At 36.3% G+C, this 19,258-nt stretch overlaps 1 protein-coding gene across 10 annotated transcripts in view; it reads right to left on the reverse strand.

Moving 5' to 3' along the window:
• GRIA4 (glutamate ionotropic receptor AMPA type subunit 4) overlaps positions 1 to 19,258 on the reverse strand; it is a 225,924-nt gene that overhangs the window by 82,585 nt on the left and 124,081 nt on the right. For all 10 annotated transcript variants that reach the window (XR_003500434.3, XM_005016336.6, XM_005016337.6 and 7 more), the window contains one exon: positions 9,594 to 9,778. Coding sequence is in view for 9 of the 10 variants with exons in the window: in XM_005016336.6 (XP_005016393.1) it covers positions 9,594 to 9,778 (185 nt within the window). In the remaining variant the exon portion in view is untranslated. The remainder of the gene's footprint in view (positions 1 to 9,593; positions 9,779 to 19,258) is intronic.

A 19,258-nucleotide genomic window follows, 5' to 3' on the forward strand; every position in this document is an offset into this window, starting at 1 on the left:
TGGCCAATGATCTGCTTCTGTGGTCCTGTGTGAGCAGAAGTAGCCTATATTTTATTCAGGTAAATCAAAAGGATAAACAGGAAGTGTGGAGATGTTAAGAGACTAGACAAGTCCATGACATTTCTGACTCAAAGGATAAAGAAATCCTCATCATGGAACTAAATTACATGTAAAAGCAATGCAGATCTCTTAATAACTACTTGCCTGTGTTGTGCTAGTGATCCTCTGTGCTCATGTGTTGCTGTGCTCATGCACAGAAAAAACAGAGGAAGTTGTAGAGGGAAAATTGACTTAATATTCTACTGAATCCATTAGCACATAATTTCTGCCTTTCTGTAAGTATCACGTTTTAATTTATTTTTTTATTATTCACAATTAATTATGCCAATTTTCTAAATATCATTTGTAAAAATGTCAGTTGCTATCTTCAGTTAGCAGACACACTGGAAATTAAGAAAAAATAGATTTTTAAAAACAGCAAAACTGAAAACTCGATCCCAAAATTGAAAACTCTATCAATATAGAGAACTTCAGCAGTCAAACATTGCTTTTTCAGGTTTAACATGCAATCGGCAAAATATTACAATCAGACCAAGGAGTGGAATATGTCAGCTTCTTTATTTCTCTCCACTCACACATTTATTTACTTTCATTTTGACGGTAATAATAATCATCAATTGTTGCAGTGACAGCCTGCTCTATTTTACTCATCAGAAAGATTTTTTTTTGAGTGCTAACACTTACACGGTACTTTTTGGCTACATACCTCAAGGCTCTTTAAGGCAGGATAAGCTGAGGATCAGTAATGTCAAACAATACATAGAAAATCAGAGTTAGTTAGACAGCTATGAACAGAGTTCAAGATACTGTACAGCTACTTCCCTGTCATGCTTGTTAATACTGTGCTATTAGATGCTATTAATTAGAGTTTACTGATTTGTAATTCTCACAAGATTAACAATACCAATAATATGCTATGCGACTTTACACCTGTTTTTAATTTTTAGTATTACAAAGCACAATAAACTTTCTTTTTATTACTATGTATAAATTCAGCTGTGTACATTGAAGCATTAAACACATGCCAGATGTTGCATAGCAGTTTTCACCTCTATGTTTAAAGGCGAATACAGCCCTGGATGAGCAGAGAGTCTTGATCTTGCTGATACAGAGTGCTGACACAGCAGAGAGAAGTGGTGCCCATCTACTGGGAAATATCCCATTTAGTTTTTATGGGGGGAGGCAGAGCAGAAAATAAAGAGTGGAATCAGGCTGTCTGGCAGAGCAGGAGCCAGACTGATGATCTCTGACAGCAAAACTCAATCACTATGCAAAATTCAGAATATGCTGCTCACTGTGGACACCTTGGAAGACTTTTAACACATGGAGTGCTGAGGTGTGAACTTTGTGGGATGGAGACTGGTGGAAGAGGATGAAGCTGAGATAAACAGAAGAAAGGAAAAGGAAATTCCTTGTTGTTGTTGCAGAATTTTTTTTTTTTTCTTTTGCTGAATCAAGTCCTGTACACGGCTATGTGCATATGTTTATGTATGTGCCTTTAATGAGTACAGATATAGAAACACTGGAAATACTAATGAACATGAAAAAAGCCTGGGAAAACATGTTAGGTATAGGAACATTATTTTATTTTATTTTATTTTATTTTATTTTATTTTATTTTATTTTATTTTATTTTATTTTATTTTGAATAAAGTAAAAATAGAGGTGTTAAGCAAATGCAATTACAGTTAGCGTATGCTCTTCCCTTTACTTTGCCAGGCTCTGCATGAAGGTCATCCTACAGACACGGTTAAATTCAGTTCCTAGTTCTTTATCTTCACCATGAGGTAGTCAAACACTGGAACAAGGCACAGAGAGGCTCTGAGACCTCTATCCTTGGAAGTATTCAAAAGTCAAAAAAAAAAAAAATGCCCTGAGTAACTGATCTAAGCCCCCTTGAGAAAAGGGTTGGTCCATATGACCTTCGGAGATCTCTTCCATCCTCAATTGTTCTGTTATTCTATGACTGTTCATAAAATAAGTCTCTTCACATCGGTACTTCACAGTCTATATTGCAAAAACAGATCCTAAATCTGCCTAAAAACACATCTCAGAGCTGTAAGACTCCAGTCTTGTTCCTGGTACTTTATTTGCTCTGTGGTATTTAATATATGCTGACAGAGAGAAGTCTGGCAGAAAAATAAATGGGGAACCATAAATTTCAACTTCAGTATTTGTGTTTCTGAAAATTTCCTTATATAATTTATTTTTTAATTTTTAAATTGGATTAGCAACAAAAAGAAAAAGCAATGGAAAGCCAACAAAAATAGACTGAAGTATTTATAGTTAACAAAATATCTATCGCCATCTAAATGACAGCTTTTCAACTTAATTGTAAAATCCATTTGGAGCATTGACTTCACTGTATATCTGAACACTTTTTTGAGCACTGTACAAACTGTAAGTAATAGCAGTGTGATCAGCTATGGCTGACCAAATGACAGTGTGCTTCTCTAGTAAGTAATATGTGTTATTAGTGTCTGAAAAAGTAAAAAGAACAAATACAATGGTTGAACAAATAACATAAGTTTTCACTGAAATCTTCAAAATTATTTTCTCTGTTATTTTCTAAATCTGACCACAATTTCATCTCTCTATTACACTTCACTCTTGCTTCAAAGTTAGCAAATGAAGAAATAACAAAAGAAATCTATGACATGTATTTACTAAAGGTAAATTAATCCAGATAACTAATATAAGTACATCTTAGAAGAGAGTGACAGGACATTTTCTTGAATGTATTCATTTTGTTATATATTTTTATTCCTGTTTCCTACAGAAGTTATATTTATGCAACAGAGCTGTCTGTGAATCTGCCTATCAATTTTCCAGTAAAATATCTTCTAACGCATTGGGCAATTTCAGCTATATTTAAAAGGAAGATAATGCCTCTAAAACATCATCTAAGACATCTAATGCATTTAGCCTGTACAGTGCTTATTAATACTGGCTGCTAGGTGGAAAACAAAGATCCAATTGTTTTTTTTTTGCCGCCAAAGGGATAAGAAATGCCAAGGTACTATGCGTCTTGTCTGACAGGTCACCAGTCAGAACATGGGTACTAGCTGGCCAGCCAAATTTCACATATTTCTTGATTAGCTATAGTAAATGCTATTTCCTGATTGTTCAGTACATGTTTTGGGGGAATATTTTTGTTTTTATGGTGCTGGTTGTAATGATGGTCTAAGAGAAAAACAAAACAACAAACAAACAAACAAAACAAAAAAAAAAAAGAAAAAAAAAGAAAAAGAGGGGTATCAGCCTTCACTTTTTACTGTTCTGACCATTCCAACCATTGCTTCATTCTCCTATTTTTGGATTGCAAAGGTACAAATCAAACAATGAATAAACATCAAACTTTGTAATGGTACCCATTTGTCCTGGTTTCAGTTAGCACAGAATTAATTTTCTTCCTAGTAGCTGGTGGAATGCTGTGTTTTGGCTTAGGATGAGAAGAGTGCTGATAACACCCCGATGCTTTAATTGTTGCAGAGCAGTGCTTATACTAAGCCAAGGACATCTCAGCCTTTTGCTCTGTCCTGCCAACGGGCAGGCTGGGGGTGCAGTAAGAGCTGGGAGGGGACAGACCCAGGACAGGTGACCCAAACTAGCCAAAGGGGTATTCCATACCATCTGACGTCATGCTAAACAATATATAGGGGTGGCTAGCCGGGGGAGGGGGCCAGACTGCTCGGGGTTAGGCTGGGCATCGGTCAGCGAGTGGTGAGCAATTGCATTGTGCATCACTTGTTTGTACATACTATTACTTTCGTATTATCACCATTGTATCATTATTATTATTATTGTTATTATTATTTTGTTATTATTATTTTCCTGTCTTATTAAACTGTCTTTATCTCAACTCACGGGCTTCACTCTCCATTTCTCTCCCCTGTCCCAGAGAGGGAGGGGGGAGGGTGAGCGAACGGCTGCGTGGTGTTTAGCTGCCGGCCGGGTTAAACCACGACACCATTTCATGAGAAAGAGCACTATTCAACTTTATAATTAATTATATTCTCTTTGCATGTCTTTTCCTTCAGCACCTGAAATCAACAAGGGTATAACACGCTTTAGATAAAATTCACAAAGAGAAGTACAGAATATATAGATACATACATTCCTTCTAGGGAAAGACAGTTATTATTTTTCAGTAGACATGACTGGACCAAAAGTTGTAACAGGGAAAGACAAGCTGTTAAAATTGATTTTAAGAACATTATCCACAAAACTAGTGCATGTACACCATTTTTTCTCTGCTAAAGAGGAAAATGTTCTTCAAGATAAAAAGCAAAATTGCTCCAGTGATGCAAGCCAGTGTCCAAGTTGTGAAATAATGAAAAGCGAACTTGAATCTGCATTTGCAAGAGAGGTAGAGACTTTGGAGTCCCTCATCTACAAGCCAGAATCACTTGGCCAGACTTTACTAGAGGAGCATTCATCCTAAACTGGAACTTGTAGAAGATGTTTGTCCTTTTTTGGTATTAAAACATAGTTCCTATAAATTGTCTTTTCTCTGAAGAAAAGCCATACAATGCCTCTCCACTAACACTGGTGGAAGAGATGCTATCTTCTGCCAGAAAAATTTAGAAAGAAACAAAATAGGTGAAGTGGGCAAGAGAATATTAAATTTATCCCTACCACTGTATCCACCACACTTTCCTACAGTAATGTTACTTATTATATAGCTAAAAATGCACACCTTTAGTCAAGAGCTCATGCCTCATAGTATGTGAAAGAAGAACACAAGGTAAAGCTGCTCTCAATTTCCAAATACTCTTTCACAGATACTACAAGCCTGACCACAAATGAACTAAAAAGTGGGGATGGTCAGCTAATGCTTATTGAATTAGTCTCCTCTTCTGAGGTTCTTGCATATATAAATGCAATGCTATTGGAACCAGTGATCATAGTTTCTCTGTATTGTGGTATTGGATGGAAAAGAGGTGTCTGGAAAACATATAAAATAAAGGGTTAATTAGGAATCTCTAAGGGAAGATATCCCACAGAGTCTGTAATTTCTCACTGTATGAGCAATATTCTTCCTTTCTGGACCATGAAGAACTTGCATGAGGAACATGAGTAAAGGTAAGAAAACTGTAAAGGTAATAATCTAAATGGTAGTAAACACAAACCTCTCATATGGTGATAATTACAGTACTCATGAACCCAGTTGTTAGAAAATATAACATTTTCTGCTTTGTGGAAAAAACATAAAATTAAGACCATGTAGCATTCTGCACTGCATTTGCATTAACTTCCAGATTTTCGTAATTGTCAATCTTGTGCATTAGAAAGAGTAATATGATTGAGAAATTAAAGGTCTGCCTTCTCATCTGTGTAGTCTTTTCTAGTACAGTGGAAATGGGTAAGTAAAGAAAATCTTATAGTAAAGATCTTGATGTTTGTGGATTGTCTTTTACATCCTGAGGTTGCAGAATGATGAGGTCTGCCATAGGAGTACATAGCAGGAGTTTCACTCACAGACAACAAAAAGGTTTTCTTCTTATGGCTGTTGTAAGATACTAAGGACGTAGGGTGTTCTTTCACTATCCTTATAAGAAAGTCTGAAAAGGAGCTAATACTATCCTGGTTCACTTAAGTTACAGTAGATTCTTGACAGTAGGTGGAGATGTACTGACTCACGTAGGCTGAAGACTGTCTTACTGATGAAGCAAAGTAACCCTGTGACCCTGCTCAAAGTGATGCCTTGCTCCAGTGGTGTGTTTAAACAGCGCTTTGAGCTGAGCCAATGCAACTGGCAATAATAAAGAAACCAAACAAAATGTTTCCATCACCCCCAAATATTGCCACTATCAAGTAGATGCTGTGTGGTTGACCATGGTTAAAACAGAGTATAGCTTTATTGAGAAAACCATCGTGTCATTTTATTACGATGGAAGATCTGCAATGCTCTGTAGGCAATCCAAGTAAATCAGATATAAATACTTGCGGGCAGGTTGAACACATCTCCTGTATTTAACGCTGGACCTGTTACCTCTTTCTAGAATGGAAATCTGACTGATGAACGAAGCTCTCTCTGTCCTTACTTCACCCTTAAAATGAGTACAGGTTTGGCCCTTGCCCAAAACATCAGCCTCACTGCAGCAATGTATAAACCTGAAAGGAAGACCTTGTAATGGAAAATGCACACCCTGGTGTGTGCACAGAGACTGGATTTCAGATACATCACTTATTCCAGGAGAACAAGTTTTCCCTGAAGACAAGTCACAAATTTGGAGTGTGAAGGCAGCTTCTATATACACATAATGTGAAAAAATAATGAACTAATATAAATACAAGAGGCAAAAGAAAGATAGAAAATGGTGAGATTAAAGTTGCAGAAGAAATGAAGAAATAGCAAGGGGCTGTTTTCCTCAGCTGAGCAGCTGGGAGAGGAAAATGAGCAGAAGACACCAGGTCATATAAGTGTGAACCAGATATAGAGAGGGGAGCAACGCTCTTTGAACACAGCCAGTGAAAAAGTCTCCAGTCTTCATTTCTTGAGGTCCAGAGTCATGAGAAGTATGAATGTGTATATGTATGGGCAGTCACTTGAGAAGAAACCCACAAGCCCACAAGCCAGTTTCTCTCCCTTCATTAGCATAGATTTAAGGGCAAAGTACTTTGAGTTACCGTCTCATTACTGAGATTTAATTACTTTTCCTAAATGTTCTGCAGAACATTTACTTGTACATTGCAAAGTATTACAATAGTCACAACTTAGACTCTCAATTATGGGAGAACTAGGCAGTAAAAAAGTTGAGTTAATTAGAGTCACTGAAGCTTAATCAATTCCTCTGTGTATGCAGGGAAGAGCACTCCAACTTTCAGTCCATTTGTGAGGCCACCCTACCTGTCTGTACAGGTTATTAAAGCCCTCATACAAAATGAAAAAGTCAGAGGCTGATATTTTAAAACTGTTTTTATTTTGCATTTTCTACATTGGGCCAGACTCTTTTTGCCTCACTCCCGTCTTTGGGAGATTGCAAATGCTTTTGTCTCCAAGAAGGTTTATGACTGTTTATCCTTGACATCCTGTTCACTTGACCCCTGAAGGCAAACTGCTTTCATTTTGAAGCCCCAAAACAATGGCTAAGCACAGCACCCCAGGCTTACCCACAGGTGAGCTGGTCTAGGAAGACCAGGACATCCACACTGGAGAGTAAAGCTACAGGTGACCATGTACTTCACCTAGCCTGGCTACAATACCATTCCTGCCCATGGAGGATGAAGATGAGGCTCCAGGGGTGTTGGAACAATAGAAGAAAATTCACATGACCTGGACAAATTACAGAAATATTCTGAAGTATCTACATTCCAATTTAATTAGATCTAATGTAAATTTATTTATATCAGTAGTCACTACTGAGAAGAGAAGAAGTTCAATAGCTCACATATCAGTTTCTTTCCTTTCATTAGCGTAGATTTAAGGGCAAAGGCTTTACATTTAGGTTTCAAAAAACACCAGCACAAATACCAAACAGCTAATTTCTTAGGTAAAATTAATCCCATCCAAAATTAGACAGTAACCAGATGAATCACTTCCTAAAAGTGTTTGTATGAATGGCTAAGATACAAGCATGTTGTAAATTGGATGTAACTCCCACCCTTGATTTCCCCACAGTTCAGTTAATGGAAAGAGGACTCAAGCAGCTTTCGGGCTTGTCCTATAGAGCCATCAGCCAAATTCACAATATCTGACTCACCCTGTTGAGGCCAGGCACTGCATTTTTACTACTTGCCATGTTAAGTACCTATTTTAGGCAGGCAAAATCCAGACCTTTATGAAGTCAGAGGAGGTCAAAACATAATCCCATTAAAATCAATATCCAATTCAATTCTGTATGATCTGAACAAAGAGCACAGGTTATGCTCAAAGAGAACTGACTATGTAGAGGCCAATCCAGAAAGAAAATGAGTAGCAGCTCCTGGAAGGAAATAAAATATATGGCTGAGATCAGCGAGATCTGAATGCTTACTAGGTGACTTCGTTTTGCTGTGCAATTGAGTGGATACTCAGTACATACAACTATGTAGGATGGTGGATGTATGCAGAATTTATGGCATAATATAGCATTCTTTTTCTAATTCACATTTGTACACTGTGTAAAAGAAACTACATTCACACATACACATGCAAAGCTGAGGGGAAAATTATATTTCTAAATATATTTTAAAAGATGCCCAAATGGGTGTTCTGTTTTACTACAACATAGGCTGAACTTGAGGACTTCATCATAAACTATAGAAAGCATGTGTTAAAACATAATGGCTTTCACAATAAAAAAAATAGCCAAATGAATGCCTATAGCAATACAGCATCATCTATTCTTCTCTTGGCAACAGTCATAGAAAAAGTCCTTGTTATTGCAGCCATACCATTAATACTCAGTTTCTCTCTAGCTTCTGTCAGTGAAAGCAAATTTGACATGGATATGTCTATGAGGATTATTTTATGTACTTCTGCATCACAAACTGCGTTTTAAATTTTTGTGACTTCGGTAGCAGACGGATTATGAACGTTTTTACAACAAAATTTCAAAAGTCCCTAACGTGCTAGCCAGGATAAGCAGGGCGGCGGCAGAGGATTCACCACCAGCAGATGGCATCCATTCCCTGCAGCATCAGCAGGTGCTGAACGCTGCTCTTGCAACCTCGTATGTGGGATCATGAGAGGAGCAGCGAGTAAACCCGAAGTTACTTTCCCGTCACTTAGAAAAATGCACTTTTCAAAGCACTATTTTATTTATTTTCCCAACATTTATGAGCTATGTAGCAATAGGTTCCTACACCAGTAAAAGTACCATACAGTGCAAAACCATCTGTCTGGACCAGTATTTTCTTTACATTACAGCAGCTTTCCATGAATGGAAGAACCTGACTTTCCTTCCCAGCAAAATAGCACGTTTATTCTACTTTTCTTCATGTTCGTAAACACTCTGCTAAGGTAATAAAGCTATCAGTTCAAATATATGTAATAATAAGTTTGAAGTACTTGGTAGCTGGAAATACATGCAGTAATGAGTTTAATGAATTTATAGCTAGAAATACATAGTTTTGTGAATTGCAAGTAATATGTAATACTGGATTCAATTTTTTTTTTCCTTAAACAAGACCAGTTTCTTTCCCCTGTGAAGGTACAGACTGAGGGCATCATGGTAATGCAGCAACACCGTGTTGTGTTTGTCCACCAGCCATAAGAGCCTGATGCAAGCTGTATCAGGCAGGGAGCTGCTGGGAAGCCAAGTGTGCAGCTGCCCCAAAGACCTGCCAGCTGGGGAAGGGAGGGCTCACCGTGCTGATGCACTGGCTGTTAGGACAATAACTTTATAGGAAGGCAAACAGTCAGCAAGTGGATGTAGAAATCTCAATCCATGGCAAAAAAAAAAAAAAAAAAAAAAAAAAAAAAAAAAAAAAAAGGACCGAGTAGGCAATCCCATTTCCATTGAGAAAATAAACAAAAGGCAATGCACAGTGGTATCTCATCTGGAATTTCAGTAATGTGCTTACAGTGACATTAAAAGGAATGTTACCTGCTCTAAGAGATTCTGAAGCCTCTCTATTTCACAGTCTATTACAAATTTCTTCTCTTGTCTTCGGTCCAGATCTTCTAAAAGCCGCCTGTAGCTGGCATCATTAAAATTCTCCACACAGATGGCACTGACTTGCCAGCTATTTTGTCCCGCTTTTTCCATAATTGCTTGAAGTATTGAATAACCTAAAATAAAAGGATACAATACACTAGTAACACAATCATTGTATTTTTTAAATAGGAATTGTTCTTAATCAATATCACGACTCTTAATATCTGCTCCTGCAGGGAAGGGAACAAGACAGTTTATATTCCTACCTATGTTGCTAGCCTTGATCAGTGCACATTATGTAAGCAATGAAAACTACAATTGCTATGATTCCTTGGAATGATTCTCAGCATTATGGAAAAGCTACATATGCTTTATACACATGGTCTCATCCAGTCAACCATTCGGCTTCTCATATTGGTTTCATACACATTTCTATATCTGGACTTTTCTCATGAAACAGCAAAGAAAATGCCTGAGTCCCCTCATTCACCAGGAGGATCTGCATCCTCAAACCCAGTGTATTAGACATTCAGATGCTTTGTTGTTTCTTTATTGTTGGTAGTGTTTTTTTTGAAAACACTTAAGCCAAGTGATTTTTACTGCTTTTTAATAAGAATTTATTGTTTCATCTATTTATACTTTTATATATACATATGTTTATGGCAGTAAATAAAAATGATATTGATCTATTTCAGAGAAACCATACAGCTTTAGTCAATGTATACAAAGTGATTAGAGGTCAATGAATGAAGGTCACCATAGAGGCATTAATTATTACTACTGGCAGGATTACTGCTCTTTATCATTATTTGACACCCTCATTGTCATCTTTGAGTCTATTCACAGAAGGGAAAGGCAGCATCCCCACTAAACCCACAGTGCAGGCTCCCTGCCTGCAGCCTCAGTGTGCCTCTCACCTTGTTCCCTCTCCTAATTTTTTCTCACTGGGGATGTGCAGTGCAGAGGCAGGAGAGGAGCCTGTGACTTGTCTCAGGACAGCTTGCACATGTAGCCTTGACTTGCCCAAACAATTGCTGAAGTGAGTAGCATGTCTTATTCCATCTTGTATCTAGAGTAAATGGTGCATTTGCATAAAGCAATGATGATTACACACCTCAGATCCAGATTCAATGTTTAAGAAAGACAGGGATAGACATGTTTGTTGACAACGTGTTTATACAAACGGTACAATTCAGAGAATGTCCCTCTGTCCAGAAACACTACGCAAAACACCTTGTCTTTTTAATTGTTATCTGGATTAATTGCTCCCACTAGCTTTAAAAGAAAGATTTCACCTCTTGAAAACTATCCTATACTGACGTGCATACACAGTGGCTTCTCCTTTCTCTTTTCACCAAGATGGTCCCATGCCTGAGCACAGCGAGCCCCAGCTGTCATTTTAATGCACTTGAAGGTGCCACTACATGAGAGGCTCCCCATGAAAAGTACCATCTGAGATTCCCTAAATTGCAAGAGAAATCCTTGTATGTTACATTTCAGAAAGAGTAATTTTGACTGTGCTGTTGCTAACTAATAAAGTAGAAGACCTACAAAAACACCAAAAAACAGGGTTGCCTCCAGTAAAATAAAAGCAGGTAATAGTTTTTATCAGAATATGAAGATTTTAGGACATAAGAAACTAATTCTGTTGCAAATCTAGGAGTAGTTATTTTTCTACTGGCTCCTACAGTATTTGCAGTCCTTGAAACACTAACTTAAAATCTACATCTTCTTAGTATTACACTATGTATCCACAGTCTGAAATTAACATGTTATTTTTCCTCCAATTCAGATGACATGTTAAAGATAAAAATACAAACATTTATAATGAATACATAAACTGCATAATATATTTCATCTTATAGATGAGATCTATTTTATGAAACAATATTTTATCTTAGGAAATGAATTCAAATACTTGATGTATTGACTATTAAAACATTTCTGTACCCAGCATATATTTTTAACCTGATGACTGCTATTTTTTTCAAAGAACCATACAGCTTTCCTGTTAATTGCCGCATAATTATTCTGCTTTTCCTGTTGCTATATTCAATCTCATTTTTGCCTGTAATTATCTCTGCAAATTATGACAAGATTCTTTCCCAAACATTGTATTTCTTGCTTCATTTCCTATTCATTTCCATATATAGATGTACATTAAAACTACTCCAGTGTTAAAGGGGTTCCTGCTTCATTTACACTGTAGCTTTGACTTGGTCTTTGCTACAAACACATTCAACATTTACATAATTCAGCTTCCTGACACAAATTAACATTTTCTTTGATTCAGAATGAATGGTGTTTGAAACAGCAATTGACATCCCCTCATTCTTTTCTTATTTCATTTTGACAACTTTACTAAGATGTGTTTTGATCAAAGTGGGAGTTTATCCCAGCATAAAGCATGACAAATATCAGACAAACACATAGAAAAGCTTTTCTACCTTGGATCAAGGTTTGACTTGCCATATTTCATTAGCAACTGCCTTCTTTTAGGCATATCAAGCTTCTGTAGCTTCTTGTCAGTAGCTGGCACTCAGGCATAGGTTTTCATGTTAGTATATCTTTCACATACAGCATAATACAGCTAAACTGTAGTAACTGGATATGGTGCAACATCTCCATGAGAGGAGTTCAGAATCCCTGTGCAGGTAATCCATGGCACAGTCATCTTTTCAGTGTGCAGGAACATTTTTCAACACAACAGACTGACAAGGGTGGAGTTTACACAGAATGAATAAAGACATTCACAGGCTCAGTTGGCATAGAAATTACACGTGCAGAGGAGAATGCTTATTTGTCCAAAATAATTGGCTACAGCTAGCAGAGAAAAAATTAGTTGTATGCAGTGCTGCAAACATTTTATATAAAAAAAAAAAAAAGAAAAAGAAACTAACCTGAGGTAATTCAGTCAATACAGAAACTCAGCGCAGTGTCTCTGTTTAGACAAAATTTTTAACTTCAAAGAGATGTTTGCCCAAGTAAAGACAGCAGACATTAATCTTACAGCTGTGGCCTAAAATGTATTTATTTTCTGGTTATCTGCTGTTTATCCTCAGTTATGCTGCAGACAGATGAGTGATTCATTTTTCTGGAGGTTTAGTGATATGAATACATTCCATCCCATGTATTGTGAAATATTACTGCTTGCATAAAAGCAAATTAAAGAAAAAGCTAACTCCTATCAACTGAGCTACACAATCAATGTTTTCCACTAAAACATTATTTTACAAAATGCTTAGGCATATGCCAATAAATAAAAGAAGTTCTCAGAGGCATATATATAGTAACCCTTCCTCACCAACTAATTCAACCTTGAAATGCAGATAAATCGTTTAGCAGAAAAAAAACACAAAACAACAAATTACTGGGCCCAAGCGTAACTGGTTGAAGCCTGGAAGTCTTCAACAAACTACTAGTCCTTCCAGGAAATTTTTGTTATTATTTTTCTTTTTAATTAGCAAATCTATGAGCAAGATAAAATACCACTGCAATTGCCTGGAAACATAGGTGAAGTCCTTCCTAAATACGAGGATGCTATATGCAAGAATTCCTTCTCCTTCCTTTCTATGAGACTATGATCCTATGGCATTCTCCTCATATGACCTGTGATAAGTCCGTGAACTGCTTTTGTAGATCACCGCTCAAATGCAGATTCTATTGACAAATGCTTAACGTTCAGTAATAGCAATTCCATTTCAATACCCTGGAACCAACCTTGAGACAGGGAAAGTCTGAAAAGATTGTATTTTATGGATTCCTTGCTTTCTTCCTATCCTGTTTTATTGTCACATGGGATTGTCGTGACCTAACAAACTGCTATTATTTTCCAAAAAGTTACTAAACAATCATCATGTTAAAGATAAATAAATAAATAAATAGAGAACAATTAATTAATAATTGGAGAATAATTAATTAATTATTCTTCTCTTTTCCTGTAAATTCAGATCTGAAGATGCCTATCCCAAAATATCTACTTATTGGGACTGATTCTGTAGCAAAATACCTTACAAACAAAATCTCTGATGCTTTTTAACCTTGCTTTCCACATTCTTCATTGCATAGGTATGTTTTCCATTGCAAAATGCATCATCCACAGAGAAACAATGCTAGATGTGTACCTGGTCTTATACCTGTTTTGAGAGAGATTAGTATTTCTTCAGAGACTGAGAAGTATCTGCTGGAGACCAAAGTGTTTAAGACACTTTATAAGTGCATGAATTTGGAGGTCCAGGATTCTTCCTTGCTGCTGATACATTGCCATGACTGGAGACTCTATCCCCCTCACCATTTCCCTCCAAGTAGCTGAAATCACGAGTGATCTTTTTTGATTTTAAAAGTTCAGTGGTCCTTCTGGTCTTTTTTTTGTGTCTTCTGCTGTACTAGCTAAACTTGCCCCATTCAATTTCATTTCAGTAGTCAATGACTTAATTTCATTTATTTCCATTTAAATGAAAAGGCTAATCTGATATCTAAATCTCTTCAATGTATTCAGAATAAACTGAAGCAATCAGAGAAGCATTTTCTTGACTCATTTTTCTGCTGGAAGACATATGGTTGGCTTTTTTCCTTTCCTTTATTTTCTTTGTTTTTCTTACTTCTTGCTTCCTTGTTTGCTTTCACCAGAAATATTTCAGTGATCAATTTCAGAGTTATAATTAGAATTCCAATAACTTTCATCTTCCAGAAACCTTTTCATTCTGGGAAACCTTTTCCTCTGCCCCTCCAAGTGTGTGCAGTTGTTCCAGATGTTTTTGCCAGAAAAGAGCTAGCAAAGTGGCTGCTTGCTCCAAACAACAGCACCCTAGTAATAATTCATGCTTATGAACTACTAGGCAGAAAATTATTTAGTATTAATTTTCTATGATTCACAAGGTGCATTAGTTGTATATTATTACTGTTCTTTACTCTGTCTAGTAGACTGACAATACTGACTAACACAAGTTAACAGGTTAATGTACCTGGAAAAAACATATGCAATATATTTCTGCTATGGGCCAAAGAATAGAAGATATCCATAATGAATGGAGATCTTCTCCAAAGACAGGCATCTTATACTGTATATCACAGAAATGCAAATTTATTTTTTTCTCTTTCTGGTCCAAGTAACTTTCTAGCAGGAACAGATTCCATTCCCCAAATTAGCTCTGACCATGGAGACTGAAATGCTGGAGGTGTTTTATGAAAGCTGCTTCAGTCTACTGGAATTCATATTAGGATCAATAAAAATAAAAATAAAAATCCATTTGTTACAAAACCAAAGAACAGCAGAAGTGGAGAATAAATGATCAAATCATTTGGTATGGATAAGACAATATACTTGACCATCAGGATTGGATTCCTGTCACTTAACTCTAGGTGTCTTAGAAGTTGTCTGAGTTAATCATCCAGGCTTCCACAAGAGAGATGGATATCCTATAAATAATATCTTTTTTTTTTTTTTTGGTCTTAGATATTTATCTCAGAGGTGCTTTTCTGTTTCTCCAACGACTACAGAAAGAGTCTAGACATGAGGTTTAGTGAAAATACCTGCCATTTATCTAGGCAAACCTTGGTGAGATTAATCCAGACACTACAGCGAGGAAAACCATACAAGAAATATACAGTAGGAATGATGCATGATTGTATTAGATGTGTTCATCCAGTAACTATAAAAAAACACAACTCGAATGCATTTTGGTTTTTCTTATTATGATTGATAACTTTTTATTAACACATTTTTGTTTTAAAGTTTTGGTGAGCATACAGCTTCCAGAACTCAGACAATCAGTAAGATTTATAAACACAACCATATAAATTTTGGCCCATGATAACTCATTCACATGCCTGACCTTCACTGAATTTGGAACTGGAGCCAGATCATTCAATACAAAACACGTACAAACCGCATAATTCAGATGACAGAGGGAAAGCTACAACTACAGGTGTGTTCCAAGTCATTCTCATGTCTAATTCACAAAAATGACAGAAAGATTGGAAAATAAGACAGGGAGCTCAAGTAAAATCCCATCTATTCCTCTCTATCCCTCCATCCCCAAAGATAGATAAATTATATTTAAATCAGCCTAGACAGATATCTTTGTTTGTCCTTAAAAACCTCTACAGAGGATTCTGTAACTTCCCAGGTAATATATTCATTGCTTAATTATCCTTATCATTAGGAGATGTTTCCTAAAGTCAAACCTAGATCTCCCCTGGCACAATTTAAAGCTACTCATTCCTGTTCTATCCTAGTAGACATAAAGAAGAGTTTGTTTCCTTCTTCTTTAAAGCAATCCTTTACATAACTGAAGACTGCTGTTTCCCTTCCCTTCCCTTCCCTTCCCTTCCCTTCCCTTCCCTTCCCTTCCCTTCCCTTCCCTTCCCTTCCCTTCCCTTCCCTTCCCTTCCCTTCCCTTCCCTTCCCTTCCCTTCCCTTCCCTTCCCTTCCCTTCCCTTCCCTTCCCTTCCCTTCCCTTCCCTTCCCTTCCCTTCCCTTCCCTTCCCTTCCCTTCCCTTCCCTTCCCTTCCCTTCCCTTCCCTTCCCTTCCCTTCCCTTCCCTTCCCTTCCCTCTTCTCTGTCTGCTCTTCTCTTGTTGAAACAGTTTCTCATTTTTTATTTACTCCTGGAACATGTTTTAGTCTAAATTCTGACATTTTTCCTTGTTTTCCTCTGGATATGCTGCAATTGATCCACATCTTTCCTGAAGTGCAGTGCTGACAATGTAATATATTTCAAAAATTAATTCCAAAGTACACACAGTCCTTTCAATTTTTCATCATCTTCAAGTTCAATAAATGTATTCTATATTTCTTCATCTATGTCATTAACAAAAATACTGCAAAAAAATACAGCCAGAATGGATTACTGCTTAATACCTCCTTATTTGACAGTGAATCTCATCCACTTTTTTTTTTTTTTGAGTCCCAGTGTGACAAGTTTTACCATATTCTAGAAATTTTACCAAGACAAAATTTTCTTAGCTCTTTTAGTAAACCTTTGTTCAAACCATGTAAAAAATCCTGCTAGAATGAGACACCTTTTTTTTTTTTTTTTTTTCCACTTTCTATAAAACAAAGGAAATTTGCTTCATCTGGCATGGTTTGCTCCTGAAAAATCTAAGTTAGGGTTTATATTGCTTTTCAAACTCTACGTACTTTCAGTTTTTTCTGTTATGATGTAGTGTGTGAACTAAGTCACTATCACAGTCAGTGACCAGGAAAATTTTATTACTGATAGATCAGAAACAAAACCAAGGAAATAATGGATCAGTTTAGCCATCCTCTATTGCTATTTTCATTCAGAGATTTCAGAAAGTATGATGATAAATGGAATTACCCTTATGATCTGAATTTATACTTCTTGTCTCCCTGAGGTCTATGACCTTCAATAATTTTTTGTGAAATTGTGAAACACCTCTGAGATAAGCTCTAATGGAGGTCTACAGACAGGCTTTCTATCCTTTTCTCCGTTAATCTTGCATGAGTGGTGCATGTATAACTTCACCCATACTGTTTAATAACCCTTTTTCCCTGAGGAGGACATAAAGCTACAAGAAAATGATGTCAATATATTGCAACCAGAGCCCTAAAAAAAAAAAAAGAAAGGAAAGAAAGAATAATTAAGTGAAATAATGGTTATGTGTAGGTTATGTGCTTTCAGCAAGTATATGGGATGTGGTTTGGCTTACTCACAAGGGGGAATTCATGATCGAAGATTCAGTCAATGCCAGGTCCCATTTGACCTACACCCACTGTGTGGCAAAAATTTCCCTCTTCTTTGAATTTCAGGATCTGCAACCTTCATACAAAATACACTGTAAAGGTTTCTTATCAATATACCAACTTAAAAAGGAGAGTGGAAACATGAGAGGAACTGAAGAAAAGCCCCGGTTCTGAATGCAGCCTGATATCTTTCCTTGTGTGGAATGATTCTCAGATACCCACTTTGCTAAATGCCTTCGGATGGAAACTCAAACACCAGGTCCAGTAACCTTTCTTACTACTAGCACACAGAGATGAATACATTTGAGAATAATTACAAATGTACACTGACTGCATTTATATATATTGTAAGCGTTTTATATTTTCCTTGCTTCTATTTCACTATGCCAAAGGGCTCAACTAGAACTGGCTCAGGTGGAGAAGCTCTTCAGAAGTTGCTTGTAGCAGCAAAGAATCAAATATTAGCAAATTATTACTACATACCTTTGAATGCTAAATTACGATCTGTATATCATAATTACAGCATTTTCAGAAAATGATGAACTGCACAAACTGTTACATTAAAAAATTGCAATTAAGCTTTGTGAACAATGAGCAGGAAAAAAAAAAGAAAAAAGAAAATAGATAAAAGAAAAAAAGAGGTTGCTAGGTTTATTCTCTGTCAAAGACCAACATTTTCAAATACTGTACAAGCTACCTGGTCTCTTGGAATATCCGGTCATCTGATGCTGGTCATCTTGGTTCCATCATTAGTGTTATATATATATATATGTGTATATATATATATATATATATATATATATATATATGAAGAAAAGACAGTATGTTCAGATCTTTAGCTTATTACGTTTTTTATTTGTTCTTATTTCTGCAATTAATTTGTCAAATAGCCATCTTAGTTGTAAACATTTATTGGTTATTATAAAAATTAGCTTAAATTTCTCTTCTCTAGTGCAATACCTAAAACCAACATTCTCCATTTCACTAAAATCTATAGTCTGTAACGTGTATTATGGTGCTGTCTTTAATTACTTTGTCACATACAATTTTTCCCCACAAGTCATCTACCTCAGTTGATCCATTAGATACCCTAAGACAGATCTGAATGTGAGCACTAAATGAGGGTCTCGATGTCAGAACTTTTGCCTCCTTTCTTCAGGAATTTGTTGGAAAACTAGACTTTTTTAATAAAATATCCAATAATCTCCGATTACAGTCATTAATGCAATAGCATTTCTAATACATACATGAGAGAAAAATGCAAGAACAATTTCAGACTGCCTGAACAACAAGCCTTCACACTAAGAAGCATTTGTTTTAAGACAAAGGCAACCTTAATTCTGCCACTATGCAACAATCTGTATTTACCGGTGACTACACCACAGGAAATCAATAGGTTATTACTCCTACTGTAAGTGTTACTTGTAGATGATAGAGACATTATTTCTGATTTTAAATTTCAGTTAAGATCTCTTTGAAATCTGTATTCTCAAGTATCTAAATTAAAAAAAAAAAAAAAAAGTAACATCCTTGGAAGAGAGGCATTAAAATCTGGATGCTATGATTGTAGTATTGTTACCTCTTGATTGAAATTAGTCTGGAGTAAGTCTCATGATTTCTTTTATAAAGATCAACCACAAATTAAACAAAAGTTGGCAACAAACAAACAAACAATCAAACAACTATCAATTTGGAGATAAAACTGATGATCTATGATTTTCTTCCAGTTCCTAGAACTAACTCCTTGCTCATCTGATATAGACCAGCATTAAGATGTGATTCTTTCTTTTTGGACTTGAGCAACAATTCACAAAACCTCCAAAGATTTCATATAGTGGCTTTTACTGAAGTGTAATAACATTGAAAAATCATTGCACCTCCCAGGCACTTCAGCTGAGGAGGGACTG

This window comes from Anas platyrhynchos, chromosome 1 (assembly GCF_047663525.1).
Source record: "Anas platyrhynchos isolate ZD024472 breed Pekin duck chromosome 1, IASCAAS_PekinDuck_T2T, whole genome shotgun sequence".
NCBI lineage: Eukaryota > Metazoa > Chordata > Aves > Anseriformes > Anatidae > Anas > Anas platyrhynchos.